This window comes from Stegostoma tigrinum, chromosome 9 (genome assembly GCF_030684315.1).
Source record: "Stegostoma tigrinum isolate sSteTig4 chromosome 9, sSteTig4.hap1, whole genome shotgun sequence".
NCBI classification, from domain to species: Eukaryota; Metazoa; Chordata; class Chondrichthyes; order Orectolobiformes; family Stegostomatidae; genus Stegostoma; species Stegostoma tigrinum.
Genome location: NC_081362.1, coordinates 73370421 through 73397639, shown reverse-complemented (window position 1 = coordinate 73397639; position 27219 = coordinate 73370421). Strand labels below are relative to the sequence as shown.

Here is a 27219-nt window from a genome sequence, read left to right as displayed (position 1 = left end):
TTAGACAGATTATATGGGACAGCTGTCTGTCCAATTTGGTTGAACTACTCAATGAATGAAAACTATTCCCCTTCCCTAGAAGCAATACCAATCAACTCAGGTCCATCATCCAAACCTATTCTGTAAGGTGATTTCCAAGTTATTATTTGAAACAATTTACTTTCTTGAACATAATTGTAACCTAAAACACTAAAGCAATTCAGTAACAAATGAATTTCCTTCCTCTCTCAAACATATGGTCAACTGTCAGATGGCTACTGCTAGTCTAAGAGAAGATTTCTGACCAACCCATAAACCAGGGCTGATACCAGAGACCTTCTTGATACTGTGTTCCATGTGGGTGAAACTAAACCATTTAGCCCATAGGGTTTTATTTTCATGCGAGATAATTTCCCACCATCTTCACACCCAAGGACATTAGAAAAGGATCAGGTACTCTAAAGAATCAAATTGAACAATGTTTTACTTTGTTCTGCATGTCGCTTCAGTTATTTTCACCAAAGTGGGAGCAAGCTTCGAAAATGCACGTTTGTGACTTCGTTTTCGGCTAATTGTTGGACTGTTTTGCTGAGATGGCCCACCTGGTAAAACAAGTAAAATTAGAGACATGTTAATAAACACTTATTGAAGATAAAAAGAGGAACAGTTTTGATTTTCTTTTTTGCATGGGTCTGGGAGGGCCTTCTTCACTTTGAAGAAAGAATATTTTTAAGATAAAGTTCAGGGAGCTACTGGTTTCATTGTCTGAAGAATGGGATTGTAATTCAACTTTTATTTTAGGAAAACGACAGAAATGTTTTTACTGTATTACAAGGTTATTCCTTTACTCCATTCTCTGTTACTGCAGAACAATATTAGAAAGTCGAGGCAACTGATGTTCCTTCATTGTCCTGTATTTAGTGTTTCAATTAAATTCCTTAAGGTCATCTTTAATCTCAGGTTACGTGGTTCATCACAGACTGTTTGGGGTTCTGCAAGTGAGTTGCAGCAATTTTTATGGATTTAATTTTAATTTTTAAAAATATAATGAGACAGAGATTGTGAGGTGAATTTTAATCCACGAATTGGGCAAGAAATTAATATTTTAAAAACTTCAAATCTAATCCTAACCTAAACAATATTTTAAAAATTAAAGCAAAATACTGTGAATAGTGGAAATCTAAAAAAAGACAGACAAAATACTAAGCAGGCTGGCAGTATCTGTGGTGGGAGAAACAAAGCTAACATTTCAGATCTGCGACTTTATATTAGGAGAGGCGGACAGCCAAACTGCTCCCGCACCTGCCTCCCCCAGCAAAGCTAAGAACTCCACAATTATCCATTCCAGAATGGGGAATGGAACCCAGGGGTCAGGATGGAACCATTTTCATTTTCTTTCGGGTATAAAGATAAGTTGGACTTGGGCACACAGACAACAGTCTCAGCTTAGTGACAACACGGCACTAGGAGGTTTAGCAAATAACGAGGAGGACTATACAAGACTGTACGAAGACACGGGAAGTTTAGCTGAATGGACAGTCAAGTAGCAAATGCAAAGAAAGACAAGATATGCAATGTGGGAAGAAAAACAAGAAATGTGAGAAATATTACTTCTTGTAATACATGCAGATAGATAAAGGCATTAAATACAAATCACCAGACTGAGTCAAGTAAATAAATATGGGCATAACAAAGAAGGCGCGATAAATTTAGACAAATCAATGTTCAGGCCATCCCGATAATATTAAAGTCCACTTTTGGATACACTATTTTAGAGAGGATGCCAAAACAATAGGATCGCACCATATAGATTTACTGGGAATAATGTCAAGGTGAGAAACTAAGAGCCAATTGGTGATGCTGGAAATTTTTCAAATAAAATGGAAAACTAAGATTCTTTTTAAAATTAAAAGAGAGATTCATTTGGAGTGAAGAGGAAAAGAATATGTACTTTCATTGAAATGTCCACAATAAGGCCATTAATTTAAATGATGAGTAAGCAGGTTAGGAGAGTGTTGAGCAGAAACATAAATTTATAAGGAGAGTTCGTTAGCATACAGAAGGTGCAACAAGCTATGTTTCAAGCATTATAATTGACAATTCAGTAGATTTCTGAAACACTGCAAGATACAAGGCCTAGGGGAAAAAGTGTGATTAAGTTTCAATGATGTCATCAAGAGATGGGTTTTGCTTTACAGTTAGATTCCGAGAAAGGGTGTAGCAAATTTGGAAAGAGAAACATTTGACACAGTAAAGTGAATTATAGTTTTATATTCACAATCTGTTGATGGATAATCCACAAATGAAAAAGCAAGGCTTACATTGAGGAAGTCTTTGTTCTGTAGATGAATTGAGCAACATCATAGCAGTGGCAGCATCAATATCCGAACCTAACAAGAAATAAGTTCAAATGATCACAAAAAGTGACCATAAATAAACAGCTTTTATATGAGCCTTCAAATACACAAATCAACCCTAACATGGCAAAGGGATGTACAAATGCTAAAATCTGCAATCAGGCCTTTTCACTATTAAGTAAAATAATAGTTCTATTTTCCAGGGAGAACGGATACAAATTATGAACAACTTACTCTTGCTGGCCAGATTTTAGTCAGCTACCAACAGCCAATTATAGTGCTAAGCTTTGGTAATCATAGGTACAAGTGTATAATGGAAATTCTACACACAACAATTTCAGTGCTGCCAACAATGAAAAAGGTATCCACACATTCCAGCTGATGGGGGACCCGACTGAGGTGTGTAAGATTATGAGGGCATGGATGTGGTGGACAGGAAACAGGTGTACTCTTTAGTGAAGGGATCAATAACAAGGGGTTATAGTTGTAAGGTGAAGGGCAGGAGGTTTAGAGGGGACTTGATGAAACATTGTTCAACCACTGGGTGGTGGAATCTGGAATGCACTGCTTGGGCTGGTAATAAAAATGGGAAAGCTCAATCTTTAAAAAGTATTTGCATTATCACTCAATCTTGTAGCACTCATGGTTATGGGCCAAAGGGCCTCTTCTATTTTTTTTCTTTTTTACTTTCATTTGTGGGATGAGAGCCTCATTGGCTGGCCAGCATTTATTGTCTGTCCCTATTTGCCCTTCAAGAGGTGGTTGTGAGCTGCCTTCTTGAACTGCTACATTCCACCAGCTATTGGTTGACCCAAAATGCCATTAGAAGGAATTCCAGGATTTTGACCCAGCAACAGTGAAGGAAAGATGATATATTTCCAAGATTACAAAGTGTGGAGCTGGATGAACACAGCAGGTCAAGCAGCATCTTAGGAGCACAAAAGCTGACGTTTCGGGCCTAGACCCTTCATCAGAAAGGGGAGATGGGGAGAGGGTTCTGGAATAAATAGGGAGAGAGGGGGAGGCGGACCAAAGATGGATCCAGAGGGAGCTTCTGCTTTATCTTTTACACTTATTTGCTGGGCTCTTTCATCATTGAGAATAATCATTACAAAAGGTTTAAACTTTCAATTTCCCCAATCCCTGCTGGAATTGCACTGTGTGAAATATTGCATGAGCAACTAACCCTGTACGAGTAACCTATCAATGCTCAGTACCAAAACTCAACACGGTACTGGCAGCTCATAGATTCATGTTTAATAGGAGGCAGGGGTTACACAGACAAAGAGCTATAGAATATTCAACACTTGAATCTGCACTGTAATTATTTAAGATCATAGCTAATCTGGTTAGAACTCCAAATCCACATTTCTGTCCATACCTGATAATCTTTCAACCCCTTGCTCACCAAACATTTAGCCACCTCTGCCTTAAAAATATTCAGTATCTTTGCTTTTGCTGATTTTTAAGGAAAAGAGTTCAAAAGGTTCATGGTTGGCCAAGGGAAAGAAATTCATCTCATCTGTTTAACAGATGACTTCTTATTTTTAAAACAGTGACCTCTAGTCCTTCAAGACACAAGGGGATAAAAGTTGGTAAGGGAAAGGGAAATAGAAGAAGATTTTTCTCCTTTATTTCTCTTTGGAGAATCGATTCAGTTAAATAGCGTTTTGTCACAAGTCTGAAAAGGCTTAAAAAGTACACAGGAGTAAATATTAGGACATTTCCATTGATATTTTTAAAGTAAAAAGTGTCGGCCATTTTATATTACAAAAATTTACTTTTTAAAAATAATTCATTCATTCATTTATAGATATGCACACTGACTAGGCCAGCATTTGTTATCCATTCATAGTTTTCTTTGAATGTAGTGGATCAAAAAGTTATTTCAGAGGTCCGTTTAGTATAGACTACATTGTTGTAGGTCTGCAGTCACATGTCAGCTAGACCAGGTAAGGCTGGCAATTTTAATTCCTTAAAAGATATTAGTGCACCTGGTGGGTTTTTATGACAATTGATGGTTGATTCGTGGTCAGCATTAGACTTTAGATTTTTAATTCCCGAGTTTTATTGAAATTAGATTCTACCAGCTGTTGCCGAGGCCCCCGAACATTATCTGGGTCTCCGACTGACTAGTCCAGTGACAATACTACTGCACCATCACCTCTCCCAAGGGAGTCAAGAAATAATTCTGACTTGTACTGTCTGTTTAATCGAAGTATGCTAGTTTCTAAAAAGAAACAGTAAACTCACCTTTCTGATGGCAGCTTTGGAGCTGAGGTGACATTGTTGTGAGGTGATGAGGAGGTGGAGATGCACTGAAAGAAACATCAATAGAAGAATACTTTTAAAAAACGACAGGCTTTAGCACTTGCTGCAGTGCAATCTCACAAGTACTACTGCCCATGTGGCCACTCTTAAAAGTATAAGACTAGACAGTGAACGCAGACAAACTGTTTGATGCTGGAGAGATCACAACTCAGCCTTATTTTTTGCTTATCGGACATCCTTACACAAAGACACTTTTCCAGTGGAAGCCCTGGCTGGTTGCCTTTCCCTGGTACCTGGATACCAAAGATAGTTGTAGCATTCAAATTGCTTCCTCAGTTAAAGATTAAATAGGATCATCAGAAATCCAGAACCAAACCAAATATTGTAGAAACTGAACGTATCAATCACATTGCTATGATAGCATGTCTGCTCCATCTTCACCTAATTAAGATGGGTTAAGCTGAAGTTTTCACCTCACAATTATCCTTCGTGATTTTCAGCATTTCCTGCAATTTTATAAATCATGAAACAATTGCTGAGAAAAGCAACAGACACCTGTCTTTTATCCATTTCCTGTGCTGTTAGAAATGTATCTAGGAGTTTCTTCAAGTTGAAATTATACCATTGACCCTGTAAAGGTTCAGACTCTAACTCTGTAAATCACTCCAAGATGCGCCCCCACATGTAAGTTCTGATGGACCTTAAGTACATCACATTCATTTCTCAACCTTCTTCAGATTACAGATATTGAGATACAGTGTAGTAAAATTCCACAAGTTTTGGCCTTTCTTTGCTACCTTGTATTCAAACATTAAGAATGTTCATTGCAGAAGGGTCAGCAGTATAGTCAGCTATGTAGAACTGAGAGAAAAACCTGCCAAAAACAGGGGAAGGGTGAAAGGAAAAAGCAGACAACAAATGAGACCCTAACAACATAAGATATAAGAGCAGAATTAAACCCTTTAGCCCATCTGCTCCTCTATTCAATCATGGGTGACATTTTTCGACCCCATTCTCCTACCTTCTCCCCATATTCTCCTCTGCAGTATTGAGTTCCACAGATTAACCACCCTCTGGCCGAAGAAATTCCTCCTCATCTAGTTCTAAAGGGCCATCACTTCACTGAGGCTGTGCTCTCAGTTTCTCGTCTCTCTAACTAGTGGAAATATTTTCTCCAATCTGTCTAGGTGTCTCACTTTTATTTTTCAAAAGTTTCAATCAGATTCCCTGTCTTCCTTCTAAACTCCACTGAGTACAGACCAGAGATCTCAACTGCTCCTCATATGACAAGCCCTTCATCCTCAAAACAATGTGTACAAACACCCTCCAACGCTAGCACATTGTTCCTTAGAAATGGGGCTCAAAACTGCTCGCAACATTCCAAATGCAGTCTGATCAGAACCTACACAGCATCAGCAGTACATGTCCGCTTTTGTATTTTAGGCCTCTTGGAAAGAATGCCAACATTGCATTTGCCTTCCTAATTGCCAGCTAAACCTGCATGTTAACTTTAGGAGAATCCTGAACCAGGACGCCCAAGTCTCTTTGTGGGTCAGATATGCAATGCCTTTCCCTGCTTAGAAAATAGTCTACGCTTCTATTCTTCCTACCAAAGTGTATAACCTCATACTCGCTCACATTGTTTTCCATTTGCCCAAGTCCTTCTGCAGCCTCCCCGCTTTCTCAACATTACCTGTCCCTCCACTTATCTTTATGTCACCTGCTAACTTAGCAATAATGTCCTCAGTTCTTTCGATTGATTGTGCACTTGTCTCAACTTACTTCCTGGAGGTTTGGAGGTTTAAATTTGGTACACAATGTGTAGGTAGAAAGAGATCAGAAAGGTAATAATTAGAAAACAATCTAGGGCATTTGTCTTATAAAACAACTCTTTACTTTGTTTATTGCTCCCTGCCATTACCTGCTGAATAATCCCATTGTGTTGATCCAAATAAGGGCTACCAAAAGATGTGCTGGATTTGTGATCACAATATAGTGAACCACAAACAACGAGAGTTGCTTGCTCCTATTATACAAGGTTGACCATAGCTGGATTATCTGCATTTCACTTACTGCACTGTTGTTAATACAAATATATTAGTTTTTTAACTGACAGACTGAAGCAAAAATTTCAGGCGATGTGCAGCTTCCCCACACAGCTCTTGGTCGTCAATACTTTGAACTTTCCTGCAATATACAGCACCAATGTAAGGGGTTGTAATCTGCATGGGACTAGCCAAATAGGTAGTATGGCTACAACAGCTGGTCAGAGGCTTCGAATTTTGCACCAAGTAATGTTGAGAAAGCGGGGAGGCTGCAGATTCTGAGTTAGCCCTAATCCATATACAGCAGAACCCATACCACAGCCACGCTTGGGCTAAAAAGTGACAAGTAACATTAGTGTCTTACAAGTATCAGGTACTGGCAATCTCAAACAAGAAAGTATCTAGTGATGACCTTTGATGTTCACTACATTCCAATCACCAAACACCCGCAAACAACATTATGTAGGTTACAACTGGCCAGAAATTGAATGGGACTAGCCAAATAGGTAGTATGGCTACAACAGCTGGTCAGAGGCTTCGAATTTTGCACCAAGTAACTCACTTCTCGTCTCCCCACTGTTTGTTCAACCATCTATAAGGCACATCAGGGGTATGACAGAATACTGACCACCTGCATGATTGCAGCTTCAACAACACTCAAGAAATTCAACATCATCCAACAGCCTGACTGATTGGCACCCAATCCACCACATTTAACATTCAGTACCAATGCACAGTGCAGCAGTCTCTACCATCTACCAGATGCACTGCAGTAACTCAAAGTTCTTTCAACAGCACCTTCCAAACACATGACTTCTACCACCTAAAAGTACAATGGGAGCAGATGCAAACATCACTATCTGCACGTTTCCCTCCAAACCACATGACTGTTGACTAGGCTCTGTAGGGATGCCAGAGACCAAATGGAACAAGGAAATATGTGAATTAAGGGATAATTGAGCAAGTACTTGACTGGATGTGTTTAGGAATAAGTAATCAGTGCAGTTGAAATTTTGAGATGTGTACATTATGTAAAGTAAATCTCTGACTAGAGAAGTACATGCCTAGGCTCTTACCTATCAACCTTTGCCCTCTGGTATTTAACAAGCACACACCATTCAGATTTGGAATGATATCACCATATCTCATCACTGAGTCAAATTCCTGGAACACCCTTCGTAACAGCCCTGCAGGTGTACCTACACCCAATGAGTGCAGATTTTGAAAAGGTGGCTCACCATCACTTTCCCAAGGGGAATTAGGGATTGGCAGTTACAGTTCGTGGCCTAACTAGTAACGCCTACATCCCATAAATGAATTAAAAACAATTCTAGAAGACCTTTTGGACACCTTCTGTAATGTTTTCATATCCTTTCTATAGTGTAGTACCCAGAATTGGGCACATTATTCCAGTAATAGTTAGCATACATAGAATGTCACTTGTTCAACTCCTAGTCAAGCTGAGTTAGCCAATCCTAGCCAAAGCCAGCAACAAAGGCACTTGTCCTCCTTGCACCTGGAATGGCAAGAGGCTACTATAAACTCAGCATAAACATTAGTAATAAAGGGAACTCCAAAGACATGAGGGAGCAGCTGGCAAGAGGTGATTAGGAGGGCACTCTAACAGGGAAGATGATGGAGCAGCAATGGCAGGAGCTTCTGGGGTAATTCAGGATGCATAGCAGAAATTCACCCCAAGCAGGAAGAAACATTCTAAGGGGATGATGAGGTAACCATATTCGACAAGGGAAATCAGGGACAGCATAAAAGAAAAGAAAAAGCACGCAACGTGATAAAGACGAGAAAAAAAGCCAGAGGATCAGAAAGCCTCTAAAAACCAGCAGAGGAGAACTGAAAAAGATATGGGGCAAGATAATGAAAAATGACAGCAAGCTAGCTAATAAAATAAACGAAGATTGTATGAGCTTTTTTAAAGTTATCAGAAAGGTAAGAAAGAGGCACAGTGGACATTGGACCACTGAAAAATGAGACTGGACAAGTAGTAATGGGGAACAAAGAAATGGCAGAGGAACTGAATAGGTGCTTTGCATCAGTTTTCACAGGTGGAATTCACCAAATAACCCAAACTTGAAGAGTCAGGGGCAGAGATGGGTTTAGGGGCCAAAGAGAACATGCTGAGGAAGCTGAAAGGATAAAAATCACTCGGACCATATGACTACACCCAAGAGTTCTGAAGGAGATAGCTGATGAGATTGTAGAGGCATTGAACAAAAAGCAAAGAACAGCACAGCACAGAAACAGAAACAGGCCCTTTGACCCTCCAAGCCTGTACCAACACAATTTTCCCTTCCATACGAAAACTGCCTTCACCTACAGGATCCATATCCCTCTATTCCCTTCCTATTCAAGTATTCATCCTTCTTGAATGTTGCTTCCACCACCATCTCTGGCAACACGTTCCAGGCACTCACTTTTGTGTTTAAAAACTTATCTCACACATCTCTTTTAAACTTCTCCCCACCCCACTTTACATTTTGAACCTGTGTCCCCTAGTAATTACCCCTCCACCCAGGGAAAAAGCCTCATACTTTCCACTCTATCTATACCATTCTCAATATTATAAACTTCTATCAGGCCGCCCCTCAACCTTCTGCATTCCAGTGAAAACAAAGCCAGTTTATCCATTCATAGCTAAAATCCCCCATACCATGCAACATCCTGGTAAACATTTTCTGCACCGTCTCCAAAGCATCCACATCTTTCTGGTAGTGTGGTGACTAGGCTGTACGTAATGTTCCAAATGTGGCCTGACTAAAGTTCTATAAAGCTGCAGTATAACTTGTCTATTCTTATACTCAATGCCCCTTCCAATGAAGGCAGTCATGCCAAAACCTTTCTTTTTTTAATACCTTACCCACCAGAACTGGCTCCTTTAGTGATCCATGGACCTGGACACCCAGATCCCTTTGCATATCAGTACTTATAAAGGGTTCTGCCATTCACCGTATAATTGCCACCTGTACCTGACTTTTCAAAATGCATCACCTCACATCTGTGGTGATTAAATTGCATTTGTCATTTTTCTGCCCACGCCTCCATCCGATTTAAATCCTGCTGTATCGTCTGACAATCTTCGTCACCATCCACAACTTCACCAATCTTTATCATGTCTGTAAACCTACTACTTAGACCAGATATGTTTTCCTCCAAATTGTTTTAAGTAGATCACGAACAGCAGAGGTCCCAACACTGATCTCCGTGGAACACCATTAGTCACAACCCACCATTCCAAATGACATCCTTCTACTGCTACCCTCTGTCTCCTATGACAGAGCCAGTTCTGTAACCATCTTGCCAGCTCACCTGATACATTAGACTTCATCTTTTGTACCAATTTACCATGAATAACCTTGTCAAAAGCTTTACTGAAGTCTATGTAAATAACATCAACTGCTTTTCTCTCAATCATCTTTGTCACCTCCTCAAAACAAAACTTGATCGAGTTTGTGAGGCACAACCTCCCCTGCACAAAACCACGCTATCTGTCGGTAATAAGTCCATTTGCTTCTAAATGCATACAGATCTTGTCCCTGAAAAATCTTTTCCAATAATTTCTCTACCACTGATGGGAGACTCACAGGTCTATAATTTCCATGTTTATCCCTGTTACTCTTCTGGTTATTCTCCAGTCCTCTGGGACTTCATCTGTGGCCAAAGAGGACACAAAGATGTTTGTCAATGCTCCAGCAATTTGTTCTCTTGCCTCCCTCAATATTTTGGGATAGATCCCATCAGGACCGGGGGACCAACCTACCTTAAATTTTTTGAAGATGCACAACACCTCTTCCTTTTTAGTAGCAACTTGGCTTAGAAACTTGACACTTCCTACCCTGAGATCATCCTCCATGAATTCCGACACAAAGTATTCATTAAAGATCTCACCTACCTCCTCTGGTTCCACACATAGATTCCCTCCTTTGTCCTGGAGTGGGCCAACCCATTCCCTGGCTACACTGTTGCTTTTCAAAAATGAATAAAAAGCCTCAGGATTCCCCTTAATCCTGTTTGCTAAAGACTTTTCATGCTCCCTTTTAGCCTTTCTAATTTCTTGTTTAAGTTCTTTCCTACTTATACACTTCAAGGGCTTGTCAGCTCCCATCCTTGTAGAGCTCACAGCATCTCTGTTCATCCAAGGTTCGCATAACTTGCCCTACCTATCCTTGACTCTCACAGGAATGTGCTGCTCCTGAACTCTTATCAACTGCTATTTGAAATACTCCCACATGCCCGATGTGGATTTACCCTCAAACATTCTCCAGTTCCTGCCTAATATTGTTGTAATTTGCCTTCCCCCAATTTAACACTCCACCCAAGGACTGCTATTATCCCTATTCACAAGTATCTTCAAACTCATGGTACTATAGTTACTATTCCCGAAATGCTCCCCCACTGAAATTTCACCTGGCCAGGCCCATTTCGCAAAACCAAGACCAGTGAAGCCCCTTCTTTAGTTAGGCTGTTTACACATTGTGTCAAGAAAGCCTCCTGAATGGTCCTTACAAATTCTGCGCCATCCAAGCTCCTAACGCATTGTGAGTCCCCACCAATATAGAGGAAGTTAAAAATCAACCACCACAACAAGATTATACCCGGTGTGGCTTCCTCTACATTGGGGAAACCAAGCGGAGGCTTGGGGACTGCTTTGCAGAACACCTCCGCTCGGTTCGCAATAAACAACTGCACCTCCCAGTCGCGAACCATTTTAACTCCCCCTCCTGTTCCTCAGACGACATGTCCATCACGGGCCTCCTGCAGTGCCACACTGATGCCACCCGAAGGCTGCAGGAACAGCAACTCATATTCCGCTTGGGAACCCTGCAGCCCAATGGTATCAATGTGGACTTCACAAGCTTCAAAATCTCCCCTCCCCCCACCGCATCACAAAACCAGCCCAGCTCATCCCCTCCCCCCACTGCATCCCAAAACCAGCCCAGCCTGTCTCTGCTTCCCTACCCTGTTCTTCCTCTCACCTATCCCTTCCTCCTACCTCAAGTTGCACCTCCATTTCCTACCTACCACCTCATCCCACCTCCTTGACCTGTCCGTCTTCCCTGTACTGACCTATCCCCTCCCTACCTCCCCACCTATACTCTCCTCTCCACCTATCTTCTTTTCTCTCCATCTTCGGTCAGCTTCCCCCTCTCTCCCTATTTATTCCAGAACCCTCTCCCTATCCCCCTCTCTGATGAAGGGTCTAGGCCCAAAACGTCAGCTTTTGTGCTCCCGAGATGCTGCTTGGCCTGCTGTGTTCATCCAGCTTCACACTGTTACCACAACAATCTTGCTGTTTTTACAACTTTCCAAAACCGGTCTACATATTCTCTCCTCTATCTCCTGCTGGCTGTTGGGAGGCCTTGGTCATGATCTTTCAGGAATGATTGCTCCCAGAGGGCAGGAAAATGGCTAGTGTAACTTTTGTTCCCCCCAGGGAGGAAGGCAGAAGTCCGAAAACTATCGGCTAGTTAGCCTGACCGTCTTCGTTGGTAAAATTTCAGAATCTAATATTGAGTGAGATTGTGAAGTAGGTACTTGAAAGTGCATGGTCAAACAGGTCTGAGAACAGTTTCAATAAGGAGAGGTCATGACTGACAAAACTATTCGATTATCCGAGGAGATAACAAGCAAGTTAGACAAGGGAGAGCCAGTAAACATGATCTATTTCAATTTCCAGAAGTCCTTTGACAAGATACCACTAGGAGGCTGCTAAATAAAAGTTAAAGTATCAACGTGGATAGAGATTTGGCTGCCTGGCAGAAGGCAGAGAGTAGGGATAAAGGGATCTTTTTCAGCATGGTATTCGGTGACTAGTGTAGGTCTGCAAACAACTTTCACATTATACATTAATGATCCGGATGATGGAACGGAGGGCATTGTTGCTGAGTTTGCAGATAACGATAACACGAAGGCAGGTGGAAGGACTGGTAGTGTTGAGCAAAGAGGGAGGCTGCAGAAGGATTTGGATGCACTACGAAAGTGGGCAAATGTGTGACAGTAGAATACAATGTAGGAAAAGTGTGGGATTGTGTACTTGGATAGGAAAAACAGAAGTGCAGACTACTTTCCAAATGGGGAAAGGCTTCAGAAATCTGAAGCACAAAGAACAAAAAGGACACACTCTTTAACAGAATGACCACATACTCCATTAAGTGAACATGATCCAAGGACGGATGGAGGTGCAGCTCCTGCTTGCTGCAAAACTTGAGCAAAAGTCTTGTCAGAATCACTTACAAATGGTGAGGAGAGATCAGCCCCATTGATGGACAAGAAAGAATACAGGCAGCTGGAGTCTGCAGCCTTTACCAGCATGATTGCTGCATGTCCCGGGGGTCCGTACATCAGAATTCCATGACTGGAGGTCACCCTGATCCTAGTTCAAGATTCTCTTGGTTAACGTGCGCGTTCAGTTGGCAGTTTGGAAGGCAAATTCAAATTCAATGTTAGTATTCATTTCAAGAGAATTAGAACGCAAGAGCAGAGATGTACCTCCAAGGCTGTATAACACCCTGGTCAGACTGAATTTGGAATATTAGGAGCAGTTTTGGGCCCTGTATCAAAGGAAGGATGTGCAGGCATTGGGGGCGGTGGGGGGGGAGTCCAGATGATTTTCACAAAAATCATCCCAGGGATGAAATGCTACTTTTATGAGGAATAGTTAAGGACTCTGGGTCTACACTCAATGGAGTTTAGAAGGGTGAAGGGAGAAGGGAGATTTGAATGAAATTTACAGAATACTAAGGGGCCCGGATATAACTGATACGATGGCCACGTTATCACTTGTCGAAGAGACGAGGACCTGAGATCACAGCCTCAGAGTGAAGGGACGACCCCTTAGAACTGAGATGAGAAGGTATTTCTTCAGTCAGAGAGTGGTGAATCTGTGTAACTCATTGCTGCAGAAGGCTGTGGAAGCCAAGTCATTGGATGTACTTTAAACAAGAATAGATAAGTTATTGACTGATAAGGGGATCAAGGGTCATGGAGAGAAGGCAGGAGCATGGAGTTGATAAACATATCAGCCACGATCAAATGGCACAACAGACTCAGTGAATCAAGGGGCCTAATTCCGTTCTTTTACCTTTGGTATTGTTGGAGCTAGAAGAGAAATATTGAAAAAGAAAGAAATAACAACAAAATGTCGGGCATTAAACGGTTAAGATGATTTAAGAATCCCTTATGTAACGTGTCAAGACTGGAAGTATTGATGAAATAGAACCACAATTAGCAATCTCCACATTGTCAACATTCCATCTAACCGTTCTTATTACCCCTCTTGAAAACCTATAAAGCAAGGCACCTGCTCCTGCCATTTTATCTCTTACTGAAATCATGCACTTAACCATAAACAGTACAGCCTTAGCCGAGACTGGGATCTGACTGTATGGAAATTATCTTTATTCTTAAGTGAAAATTTTATGTTCAACTAACACAGAGACAGTGAGTTTACAATGAACTATTCCCTCATCTGACAATTTTCCCTCCAACACAAACTCTGTTATAGACATGTGAACTGAAGAAATTTTTTGACAAGTTACTTTATCAGAAGAAAACAGTGCAACTCAGCCCAAACAGACCGTCACCTAATACTGACAAACCCACATTCCCCTGATGACAACATTGGATAATTATGAGAAACAAGAACACTGCAGTTGCCATACAGATCCTCAGTCAGTTGAATATTGGTTATCTCAGCATAATTCCATGCTCAATAGAGTTCTGTACTTCAACGAGCCCTGGAAAGTTCCTAAGATGAATTGAGCTCCTTTTGAATTGGTCTGCAGGCAAAATGTGTTTTGGTTCATGTTCCCACTCCATAAATAAATAAACCAGTTATGTATCACCCCATATGCTTCAATTTTCCCCAAGGGTTGGGGGAGAATGCATGGAATAATCGGGCAGAATTTGAATTCTGGTAAGTTATGTTTGAGTGAATCACTGTCTGGGCCACATAATTTTCTTGTTATGCAGCAGAAAATACTGATCTTTGAGACACACCCATCTGTTACATTAGGTGAAGCTATGCATATCAAACAGCATACCTAAATGACTGTACATGTTGATAATGAACAGCACACCTATTATCAGGAATTTCCCTGTCCTTTGCAGGGTGAAATAAAAATTCTCACAATTCCAATAAACGAAAGTTGCAATGAGTCAAGTCTCATTGGGTCAGTCTTCCAGACAAGAGATTTAAAGTATGATTATTCCAGTGTGAAATACATATAATTAGTTACCAAGCAACATAACATGATGTACACATTTTTCCCTAATGTGTTCCCATAGTAACACCACAACTGGCTCATTTATTATGATTTCTGTGTCTTGATGAATTGAGATTGATCACAGCCTTAAAATGCCTTAGTGCTCTTTCACATTCTTTTTATATGACAAAGGCCATGAGAATATAAAATAATATCAATGAGGACTTTCTGATTTATTTTCAGGCTGACACAGCAGGTCACTTCATAGCGGGTTTAAGTTCCATATCAGAGAAATTTTCACCTTCATAGAGTATTAAATTTGGAGAAATACGCTGTTAAATATACTCAAGGCTAGGAAAGGACAGATTTTTAATCAATAAGGAATTCAAGGATTACAGAGAAAAGGCAGGATAGTGGATTTCAGGATTATCAAATCAGCTATGATCTATTTGAATAGTGGAGGAGACTCAGTAGGCTGAATGGCCTACTTCTGGTCCTACATCTTACGGTATTATGGTTGCAATTTGATTCCCCTTACCTCACCCCCAATACTGGTAATGGTGTGAAAGTCTGTATCAAAAATGATTAAATGATTCTAACAATTCAATTCATCGACAAACACTGCATTATCCACACAGCTGAAATGGCAGAGAGTTTGAACAAATATACTATCTTTGTAAACAGTGAAAGAACAAACCACATACCAGACAAGAGGTATTCCAATGAGTTAATACAGCTGAGGAATTTCAGATAATTAATATCAGCAAATAAAATACATGAAAAAAAACTTGACAAATCCCCAGGAATCTGATGACCTACATTCTCTCAAAGAGATAGCTGCAGGGACAATTAATGCGCTGGTTATGATTTTCCAAAACTGCCTAGATTGTAGAGGATGTCCTCAGCTGGTGTCAACATGACAGAAAAAAAATGAAGGAAAGAAAACAGAGTATTATGGATAGTTAACCTGTCATCTGTCACAAGAAAGTGTCGGAATCTACGAATGAACTTAGGCAACATGGTTTGTGCTGTGCTGGCAATCTTGGGGAAAGTAGGATTTGCACCATTGGGAAAGTCTACACCTAAACTGTACTGGGACTGGTGCTCTTGCTAATTATTTAACTAGGGAATTGGAGCAGATTTAAACTCAATAGTGGGGGTAAGATCCCAAATTTGGGAAGATGTGGTAAATACACAACAAAGGAAGGAATTAATGTGGTAAATGGTAAAGAGACAATGACTAGCCAGGACAGAGGATGCAGATCAAAGAGCAAATCAGCAGATAAGACTAAAGGTTACAGAAATAATAAAAAGGACAAAACTTAAAGTACTATACTTGAATACATAATTCAAAATACAACAGATGAACTAGTATTGTGTACAGACTCCCTAACAGTAAAGACATTATAGGACAGGGGAAGAAATAATGGGAGGTTGTCAAAAAAAAATACAGCAATTATCATTGAAGATTTTAAATAAATTCAGAGGGTTCACGAGATTAATTGCAGAGGTGAAAATCTTGTCATACAAGGAGAAATTGAGCAGTTTAGGCCTATACTCGCTGAAGTTTAAAAAGGATGAGAGAAAGTCTAATTGAAGTATATAAGATGTTAAAGTGGATTGACAAATACAGAGTGAATATTTCTTCTTGTGGGGCAGTCTAGAATGAGGGGCCTTTTAAGCTAAGGATTGGCAGATTTAAAACAGAGATGACGAGGAACTACTTCTCTTAAAAGAGTTATCAATCTGGAATTCACTGTCCCAGAGTGTGGTGAACACTTAATAAATTTAAGGGGGACACAGACAGATTTTTAATTATTAATAGGTTCAAGGGTTATGGGGGGGGTGACAGGACACTGGAGTTAAGGCAGAGATGAGCTTAGCCACAATCATATTAAACAGCGAAATAAGCGCGAGTTGCCTCTCTTACTCCTAGTTCTTAAGTACACATAGACAAGAAAATTCAGATGGGTAAAAGTAATAGAGGTAACAAATTCATTGAAGATTTTCAGGACAATTTTGTGGACCAGCATGTGACACCACCAAGCAGAGAGCAGGCTATATGAGACCCAGTTTTGTTCAACGTGAGAACCTTTGACTTCATGATGAAAGTTCCCCTGGGTAGCAGCAACCATAAGATGACTGAATTTTAAATATGATTTAAGGGAGAGAAGTGTGTGTCCAAGACGACTTTTGAATTTAAAGGACAATTATGAGAGCAGAAAAGCAGAGCTAGCGAAAGTGAACTGGCAATTTAAGTTAAGGGAATAGGTGAACAGATATGCAAGAGGAAACATTTAAGGGGATCTGCCAGAAAGCACTGAATTATGATTCCAATAAATAAGAACAAATTTTCTCAGGACAGACTCACCATCCATAGTTAACTGAAATAAAATCAAAGATCGCTTCAAGCTCCAAGTAAAAACATAATTGTTCAAAGATAAGTGGCAAGTTGGAAGATTGGACAGAATGTAAAACACAGCAAAAAAAATCCAAAAGATTAAAAAGGAGAGAAATTAATAGTGTATGAGAGAAAGTTAGTTAAAAATATAGAAACAGATAGGAAAAGTTTCTCAGATATTTAAAAAGAATTAACAAAGTGTTAAATATCCCCGAGTCTGGGGAATTAATAATGGAAGACAAAAAGATTTGCCCTAGGAGATGGGGCAATACAGTGGCTAGCACTGCTGCTTCACTGTTTCAGGGACCAGGGTTCAGTTCCAGCCTCGGGTGACCGCCTGTGTGGAGTTTGCACGTTCTCCCAGTGTCTGTGCAGGTTTCCTCCAGGTACTTTGCTTTCTTCCCACAGTCCAAAGATGTGCAGGTTAGGTGCACCGGCCTTGTTAAATTGGCCATTGTGTCTAGGATACAGTAGGTGGGTGAGTCTGGGTGGGATGTTGTTTGGAGAGTCCGTGTGGACCTGTTTCCACACTGTAATGATTCTATGTATTGAGCAGATACTTTGCATTCATCTTCACTACAGGATATGAATAGCACCCAGAACATATTTGTAAATAAGGAATGGAAAAGGGGAGAAGATTTCAAGAAAATACTATTACCAGTTAAGTAGTACTGAGTAACTGTCGAAGCTGTGAATTAACCAGTCACTAGGTTCTGCGGATTACATCCCAGGGTCTTAAAGGAAGTAAACAGTGCCACAGTTGACATGTCAGTTTTAATTTTCCAAGCCTCATTGGATTCAGAGATTCCTTTACATTGGAAAATAGCTAAAGTAACTCCTTTATCTAAAAAGGGAGGACAGCACAAAGCAGGAAACTACAGGCCAATTGATTTAATATCTGTCATATACAAAATATTGGAAGTTATTATTAAATATTTTAAAACAAGGCACTTGAATAAGTTCAAGATGATCAGGCAGAGCCAGCTTGGTTTTGTCAAAGACAAATTAAATTTAAATTATTGGAGTTCTTTGAAGTAGTAACTTCTGCTGTAGATGAAGGGAAGCTAGACTTTAAAAAAAATCACACAGCATAGAAACTGATCCTTCAGTTCAATTAGTCCATGCTTTGTTTCCAAACTAAACTAGTCTCACTTGCCTGTGTTTGGCCCATATCCCTCCAAACCTTTTCTATTCATGTACTTATCTAAATGCTTTTTACATGTTGTAACTGTACCTGCATCCACCATTTCCTCTGGTAGTTTATTCCACACACGAATAACAGTGTAAAACAGTTGCCCCTCATGTCCTTTTCAAAAACTTTCCCTTCTCACCTTAAAAAATAAGACCCCCATTTCTGAACTCCCTCACCCTAGGAAAAAGACCCATGCTATTGATCTTATCTGTGTCCTTTACGATCTTATAAACCCCTATAAAGGTCGAAGTGTCAGCTTTCCTGCTCCTCTGATGCTGCCTGGTCTGCTGTGTTCCTGCAGCTCCACACTGTTATCTCTGACTCCGGCATCAACGGTGCTTACTACCTTTCAGCCTGTGACCAGCAGTGTTCCACGGGGATTCGAAGGGAAAGTTTTTAAAAAGGACATCCTATGCTCAAGCGAGAAAAATCCCAGCCTCTCCTTATGACTCAAACCATCAATTCACAGCAAAATCCTGGTAAATCTTTTCTGAATCATATCCAATTTAATGCTGCCCTTCCTATAGCAGGTCAACCAGAACTGTAGTACAGATGAGTCCTTGCCAACATTCTATTCAACCTCAACAAGATGTCCGAACTCCTGTACGCAATGAAGGCAAGCATGCTAACCACCTTCTTAACTACCCTGTCAACCTGCAAATTTCAAAGAATTATGTACCTGAACCTCTAGGACCCTACCATTTACTGTATAAGCCCTGCCCTTAGTTGTTTTACCAAAATGCAATACCTCGCATTTATCCAAATTAAACTTATCTGCCATTCCTCAGCCCATTGACCCAATTCATCAAGATCTCTTTGTAATCTTAGATAACCTTCTTCACTTCCCTCTATACCACCAATTTTGGTGTCATCTGCAAACTTACTAACCATAGAACATTGAAAATTGATGCTGCACCAAACTTCTACCCTAATCTATCTAACCTCCACCCCTACCTTATACTATCATCCAAATACCTATCTAAACCCGCTTAAATGCTACTAAGGAGGCCGACTCCACTCCCCTCTCTGGCAATGCATTCCACGCCCCAACCACCCTCTGAGTAAACAGCCTATCTCTGACATCTCCCCTATATCTACCTCCACTCACTTCATGCCTTCTATATTCTCATCCAAGTGTTTATACAAATGACAAACAAAAGTGGACCCAGTACCAATCCCCGTGGAACACTGCTGGTCACAGGCTGAAAGGTAGTAAGCACCGTTGATGCCGGAGTCAGAGATAACAGTGTGGAGCTGCAGGAACACAGCAGACCAGGCAGCATCAGAGGAGCAGGAAAGCTGACATTTCGAGTTGGGACCCTTCTTCAGAAATGGCCCCAACCCAACACATTAGCTGGTCACAGGCCTCCCAGTCTGAAAAATAATTCTCCACCACCCTCTGTCTCCTCCCATCAAGCCAATTTTGTATCCAGCTGACACACCCTCCCTGAACCCCACAGGATCTAACTTTACTAATTAGTCTACCATGCAGAACCTTGTCAAAGGCATTACTGAAGTCCATATGTCTACCACTCTGCCCTCAACGGTCTTTTTGGTTACCTCCCTCGCACAAAACCATGCTGACTATCCCTTATCAGTCGTTGCCTCTCCAAATGCATACAAACCCCCATCTTTCAGAATCATGTCCAAGAACTTACCCACTACCGATGTAGGGCTCATAGATCTGTAGTTCCCAGGCTTCTCCTTACAGTCTGTCTTTCTTCAATAAAGGCACAACATTAGCCACCTTCCAGTCCTCTAGTACCTCAGCTGTGGTTACAAATTGTGAAATATTTCTGCTGGGGGCCCTGCAACTTCTTCCCTAGCATTCCATAACATCCTGGGTAGACTTGATAAGGTCTCAGAGATTCATCTACCTTTATGTTTTCTAAGGCCTCCAGCACTTCCTCTTCCAAAACTAGTGGGTGTATTGCGCTTAGATTTCCAGAAGGTATTTGATATGGTACTGCAGAGGTTATTGCAGAAAATAAAAGCTCATAGTGTAGCAACAGCTCCTCCCCTCATCTTCATAAGCTCCATCGAGTACCGACATAGGAACAGTTAAGGTCTCTGTATGACAAGCACTTCATTCCTGTGATCACGCCAGTGAACCTTCTCTGGACCTCCTCCAAGGATAGCACATTCATCCTCAGATACAGGGCCCAAAACTGCTCACAATATTCCAAATGCAGTCTGATCAGAGCCTGATACAGCCTCAGCCATACATCTCTGCTTGTATGCTATACTTCTCAAAATGAACGCTAAAATTTTGTTTCCCTATCTAAGAGTCTTAAGTGTGCTCACAGAAGGAAGTTATACAGGAATTTAACATGCAATTTAGATGGCAAATAGCTTGTTGGCCTTTATTTTAAGGGATCTGGAGTGCAAAAATAAGATTTTTTTATAGTTGTACCAAAGTTTGGGTGAAACTATACCTGGAATATTGAGTACACGTTAGGTTTCTACATTTAAGAAAAATATACTTGCATTGGAATTGGTATACTAAAGTTTTACCTGATTGCTTCTTGGAATGAGAGGGCTATGCTATGATGACAGGATGACTACACGAAGTCTACTCTCTGGAACGTACAAGAATGAGGCACTTTCGTCGAAAGATAAAAATTTCTGAAGAAGATTTCTTCCTCTGACCAAGGAATCTGGGATATTGGAGCATACCCTCAGGAAAAGGGGTGGTTCATTAAAGACCAAGATGAGGACAAACATCTTCAGGATATGGGTTGTGGATATTTGGAATTCTGTCCCCAGTGGCTTATGATACTCCATTGTTGCTTATAATTAGGACTTAAATACATGCTTGGTCTCTCATGAAATCAACGGATATAGGAAGTGGGTGAGAAAGTGAAGTTCTCGATGAAGATTCGCCATGAATAGCACAGCGCACTTGAGGGGTTGTATGACTGTTCCAATTTTGCATGTTCTTAAACCACCACACCAAATGAGATATCCTAACTCAAAACAAAACAGCTGGCAACTTCTGGACAGTCCAGACATATGCATTTCAGCAGACATTCAACTCAGGATCTTCTTAACATATATAACTCACTTATACACTTGGAGTCACCTTATCAATAGAACTAATGGGAAATAACGAAAGCTGCACTTTAAAATAAAAGTATTATTCTCAACAGGAGACAGATCATGAATTTTCCTGTGAAGAATTACAAGAAAGCTAATTAGGAACTATGTGCTTACCTTGGAGGCGAGGCTGGAGGTGTGTAGAAGACTTGTGTTGTTGAATAATATGGCGTCTTCATTAGGGCCTGAATGAGATTTGGCCTGTACTGTGGGTCTACACACCACAGTGAACCTTTCCCAACAGTCTGTTGGAGAGAAAAAAAATGCAAAAAATTTATTTCATAATTTACATAAGTGACACACCAGCCAATATTTGACAACTTAAGACCAACAACAAAAAATGACCTATGGCTCATGGAAGAGATAATGGAACTGCAGATGCTGGAGAATCCAGGATAACAAAGTGTGGAGCTGGATGAACACAGCAGGCCAAGCAGCATCTTATGAGCAGAAAAGCTGACGTTTCGGGCCCTGACCCTTCATCAGAACACTTTTCTGATGACGGGTCTAGGCCCCGAAACGTCAGCTTTTGTGCTCTTAAGATGCTGCCTGGCCTGCTGTGTTCATCCAGCTCCACACTTTGTTATCTATGGCTGATGAACATGCCCTGTTGGCACAGGTCTCAGTAATTCTTCTTCAATGTGTCTCATTATTCCAGTTTATTTCTTTGCTAATTGCCTATGCTAGTTTATACCCCAACTTGTTCTCTCCCAAGGCACATTTATAACACAAATATGATCACACAAACAAATTCCAAATATTAACATGTATTCATACATTTAATAAGCTCCAAAGTTGCTGCTAGTACTCAATAAATTTTCAAACAAAATGGGAGGGTGGGATTTTCCCATAAATTCAAGTACATTCAATTCCTGTCGTGCTGGATATTGTAAATGAGATGTATGTTCCCTACCCTGTTAGTTTATTTTTGTTCGGTTCTTCAGTATGGCTATTATCTTTTTGAACCACCTCTAATGCTTTAAGAGTTTGTAATATGGAAATTGCAGCTGTGCACAATACTTCCAAGTGTGCCTGAACAAAGGTTCTACAAAACCTCATGATTTACCTGCTTTATTTGTCTACAGATTTGTGCAGCTGAACTCCAAAACTCCTTTGGTTCTTGTCTCATCCAAGCAAAGACTCTTAAGGATAGACTGGTTAGTCATGTTAGATCACATGGGATCCAGGGGGAGCTAGCCAATTGGATACAAAACTGGTTTGAAGGCAGGAGACAGGGGGAGGTGGTGGGGTTGGTTGTTTCTCACAAGGATCAATGCTGGGTCCACTGCTTTTTGTCATTTAAGTAAACAATGTGGATGTGAATATAGGAGGCACATTTACTAAGTTTGCAGATGACTCCAAAACAGGTGGTGTAGTTGACTGTCAAGATTATCTCAGAGTACAACGGGACCACAATCAGATGGGCCAAGGGGCTAAGGAGTGGCAGGTGAAGTTTAATTTAGATAAGTGTAAGATTTTGCATTCTGGTAAGGCAAACCAGGGCAGGATTTAAACAGTTAATGGTAGGCTCCTGGGGAGTATTGCTAAACAAGGAGATCTAGGGGAGCAGGTGCACAGTTTGTTCAAAATGGAGCTGCAGGAAGGCAGAGTGGTGAAGGCGGCATCTGGCACACATACCTTCATTGTTCAGTGCTTTGAGTATAGGAGTTAGGGTGTCATGTTGTAGCTTTACAGGACATTGGTGAGGCAACTTTTGGAATACAGTGTTACAATTCAGGTCACCCTTCTAATAGAAGGCATGCTGTTAAACTTCAGATGGTGCAGAGAGGATTTACATGGATTCTGCTAGCACTGGAAGGTTTCAGTCACAGGGAGAGGCCGAATAGACTGGGGCTGTTTTCTCTTGAGCTTTGGATACTGTGGGGTAACCTTATAGAGGTTTATGAAATCATAAGGGTTATGGATAGGGTGAGTAACCAAGGTGTTTTTTTCTAGAATAGGGGAGTCCAAAACTAGTGTGCATAGGTTTAAGGTGGAAGATTTCAGGACCTGAGGGGTAGCTTTTTCACACAGAGGGTGGTGTGTGAATGGAACAAGCTGCCAGAGGAAGTGGTGGAAGTGGGTGCAATTACAACATTTAAAACACAAGAACAGGATATGTTTAAAGGGATATGGGCCAAATAGGACTAGGTCAGCTGTATGGTCAGCATGGACGAGTTAGATTGATGTTTTCATGCTATGACTCTGACTCTTCTGACCAAAATGCACCAATTCATACTTATTTTATTTACTTAATTCTTAAATCTGCACTTGTAATTTGTTGCATTCATCCCTTATATAAATGTCACTGCCGCCTCCTTCACTCCGCCACCAACCCTATCCAAACTTTAGTGTCATCTGCGCATCTGAAAAAAACTTCACAATTAATTATTTGGACTCCCGATTTGGAATAACAGTGGTCTTGACAACAATCCCCAGGCAACACCACTTCCCACCTATTGTCATTCTGAGAAAGTCCTTCTACAGTTGATGCTTTGTAGCTAGCTTGGTATCTTTTATGATACCTGTTCCCTCACTGCATAGCTTCTGAATTTATCAAAAGACATGAAAAACACAAAATTATTACATCTATTGTGTTACGCTTGTCTACACTTTATTCCTTCAAATAGTTCAATAAGGTTGGTCAAGCATGACCTTTTGAAATCTGATGTTGCACTTTTGGTTTCTAGATATTTTTACATTACAGCTTGGAGAAAAAAAAATCCAGTATCATGCCTTCAATTGGCATGAAACGTATTGTTCTATAGATTCCTAAACTTGTATCATATCCCTTTTTATTACAGAAATAATATTACTATTCCTCCAGCAGTATTTTCTTTTCTAATTAAATGTTATATATAAATATCTCTCTGTTTACAGATGATATCCAAACCAAGGATTTTATCTTCACCCAGTATGACTGGTTTGACAACTCCCCCTCCCAAGCCATTCATTTGAAGTGTCTTTTTGGACAGAATCTGATAGGTACCTGAATGATGTGGGGTATGGCAAGAAATCTCAGAATCACGTGAGAAGTCAAGCAGGAGCAAATATCTACATTTTCTACAGAGTTCCAGATGTCAAAACAAGATTCTTGTTAGGGAGTAATGAGCTGTCTATTAAAAGGGAGATTTTTTGCTGGTTGTCAGCCTAATAAATACCAAATTTCCTCTTATTAATATTCATCCTCTTATCCTACTACCACCATGAAAAAAATGTGAAGCCAATAAATTTCAACATGGAAGTTTGAGTTGGTGTCCAGTGCTTCTAGCTCCCCATTAGTTACCAAGGTACCATCCAGTACCAACATATCAAAACATGCTCTATGGGCAGTGGCTGCATATCACAGACCTAGGCAAGCCCCTCCACATCATCAGAGCATATTTCTGATCCACTTACAGCATACCTCTGAACTTTAAAACTGCACCACAGGATGCACCTGCAATTATAACTGCAATGCTGCTGCAAGGATACTTAATCCACAGGGACAGGCAACCAGTTCACAGATTGGAATAGCTGCTCTCATGGCTGTTTGATTACTCTGAACTCTCACTTACTTTGAGACCATCTGGATGCTCATCCCTACCTTGCCTTTCTGTGCTTTGCCTCCTCAGCCACAGCAACTAAGCTCACAGTACTTCTGTCTTGTTTTGCTATTTAGTGTTGACACAAAGCCAGGAAGCTTGTTATGGTTGTTGTTAGTGCTTGTTAAGGGAAACAGCCCTCAATCAGGGGTTTCCAGCACAGTTACTCCAGGGCATCCTCAAATTCCAGTCCACAGGCTTAGACACGGTCATCAGTTAGCCACTTGGAGCAGTCAGGATTAGGGCTCTCATGTTGGCAATGAAGAGCCAAGTGTCAATTGGATCATCTCTAACCTTTTGTGGGCTGTTTTCTCTACTTCTTTGTCCCCACCTGCACCAACACAAACAAAGTAGTGATTTGTCCCAAGCAAAAAGAGTAGACAGTGCAACGGCCTTGCAGCATGAGTGATATGGGTGGGTGGAGTGGATGAGAGCAAGTGAGGGAAGATATTGCAAGCCACAGTGAGAGTGGTAGAGTATGAACCTTGGTGGGAGCTCTGGATGCGATAGCAGAGAGCGCGAGAGCGAGAGAGAATGAGACAGCAGAGTGCAGATGATGGCAACCTCAAACCAAAGTGACTGTGTCTAATGTCACAACCAACTGCTATGGTAGGATTTAAATCCACAACTCCAAAGCATTACTAGTCCAGTAACATGATTACGTCACTATCACTATCTGCACACCAATACATATAGGGCGTGTCTTCAGCAAACCAAAGTTAATTCAGTCTGAACCAATCCACTATCAAATGTGTACCAGATTAGTGGTGGTGGAATAACAAAAAAAAACAGATGCACACAAAAAGATAGAAGTGCCCACAATGAAAGCACCAGTATCACAGGACAGGAAGGCAACCAGTGTAAACGAACAAAATAACATACCTATGACATTTTAAACACTGCATTTTCATACAGATAGAGGTTAGCAAGAAATACGTGCAACAGAACTAAGCACAGCTAACAAAGTAACGAAGCAGGGAGTGGACAGAAATCAAAACAATTTTATCAACATGCTCTGGGTACAGCTACCACCTGCAGTCAGGGGCACAGACATTTCTGTGCCCAAGCAAGACTCCAGGATGGTTTGTTGCCTCCCTGGTGTCAGAGTCAAGGATGTCTCTGAACAGGCACAGGGCATGCTGCAAGAGGAAGGTGAATAGCCACACATCCTGGTTAATACTGGAACGGACAACATAGGTAAGAGGGAGTTGAAGTCCTGCAAAAGAAAATTTATGAAATTAGGCAGAAAGTTGAAAAGTAGGATCTCTAGGGTTGTAATCTATGGAGTAGTACCCATGCCACATGCTATTGAAGCCAGAAATAAGAACATAAATACAGCTGAATACATGGTTAAAGAGGGGGTGTAGGAGGGAGGGATTCAGATATCTGGATAATTGGAATTTCTTCCAGGGTAGGTGGGACATTGTACTAAAAAGGACAGGCTGCAACTAAATATCCTTGAGGGAAGCTTGCTGAGTGTCATTCAGGATGGTTTAAACTATTTTGGCAAGGGGTTGGAGGCAGGTCAGGATGTGAGAAGGTAGGGTTTAATAGGATGAACAAGGCTGGACTATAAATAGTGTACTGAGTAAGCCAGGAGGGAGAAATAATAAAAAGATGTATTCGGTCCTTCAGCAAAGTACAACCAAAATTAGAGTTCTTTATACCAAATCACAGAGTAAAGAACCAATTACATGAACTGCAGGAAGATTCAAACTGGATACAATGATATAGTATCCATTACAGAGACATGACTGCAGGAATGGGAACTAATCATACCAGGTTATAAGGTTTACAGGAGGGATAAAGAAAACAGCAGAAGGGGTGCAGTAGCATTACTGATTAAAAATCACATCACTTCTATGGTGAGGGAGTTTGTAATGAGGGCAAAGTGCCCAAATGAGACCTTATGGATGGAACCGAGGAACCCTAAAGGAACTAAAACCACAATACAGTCATTTATATATCACCTGGTAGCAGCTCAGAAGTGATAGATTATATCATGCAATAAAGCCAGAGAAGCATAAATGGGGGCGGCTAAATCTTAAAAATAGACCACAAGAGACAGACAAGCA

The 27219-nt window shown here is 40.8% G+C and overlaps 1 protein-coding gene and 1 long non-coding RNA gene across 5 annotated transcripts in view; one reads left to right on the top strand and one right to left on the bottom strand.

The window, feature by feature from the left end:
- LOC125455222 (forkhead box protein N2-like) overlaps positions 1-27219 on the bottom strand; it is a 73371-nt gene that overhangs the window by 13814 nt on the left and 32338 nt on the right. For all 3 annotated transcript variants that reach the window (XM_048536949.2, XM_048536950.2, XM_048536951.2), the window contains 4 exons: positions 21678-21805; positions 4590-4654; positions 2301-2369; positions 467-581 (listed from right to left, as the gene is read on the bottom strand). In XM_048536949.2, the coding sequence (XP_048392906.1) occupies positions 467-581; positions 2301-2369; positions 4590-4654; positions 21678-21805 (377 nt within the window). The remainder of the gene's footprint in view (positions 1-466; positions 582-2300; positions 2370-4589; positions 4655-21677; positions 21806-27219) is intronic.
- LOC125455224 (uncharacterized) overlaps positions 1-27219 on the top strand; it is a 74274-nt gene that overhangs the window by 44998 nt on the left and 2057 nt on the right. The window contains exon 3 of one of the 2 annotated variants that reach the window (XR_007248179.1): positions 24441-24877. The exons of the other annotated variant lie outside the window; for it this stretch is intronic. This is a non-coding gene — a long non-coding RNA (uncharacterized LOC125455224). Of the gene's footprint in view, positions 1-24440; positions 24878-27219 lie in introns of those variants that run through there. 2 annotated transcript variants of the gene reach the window in all.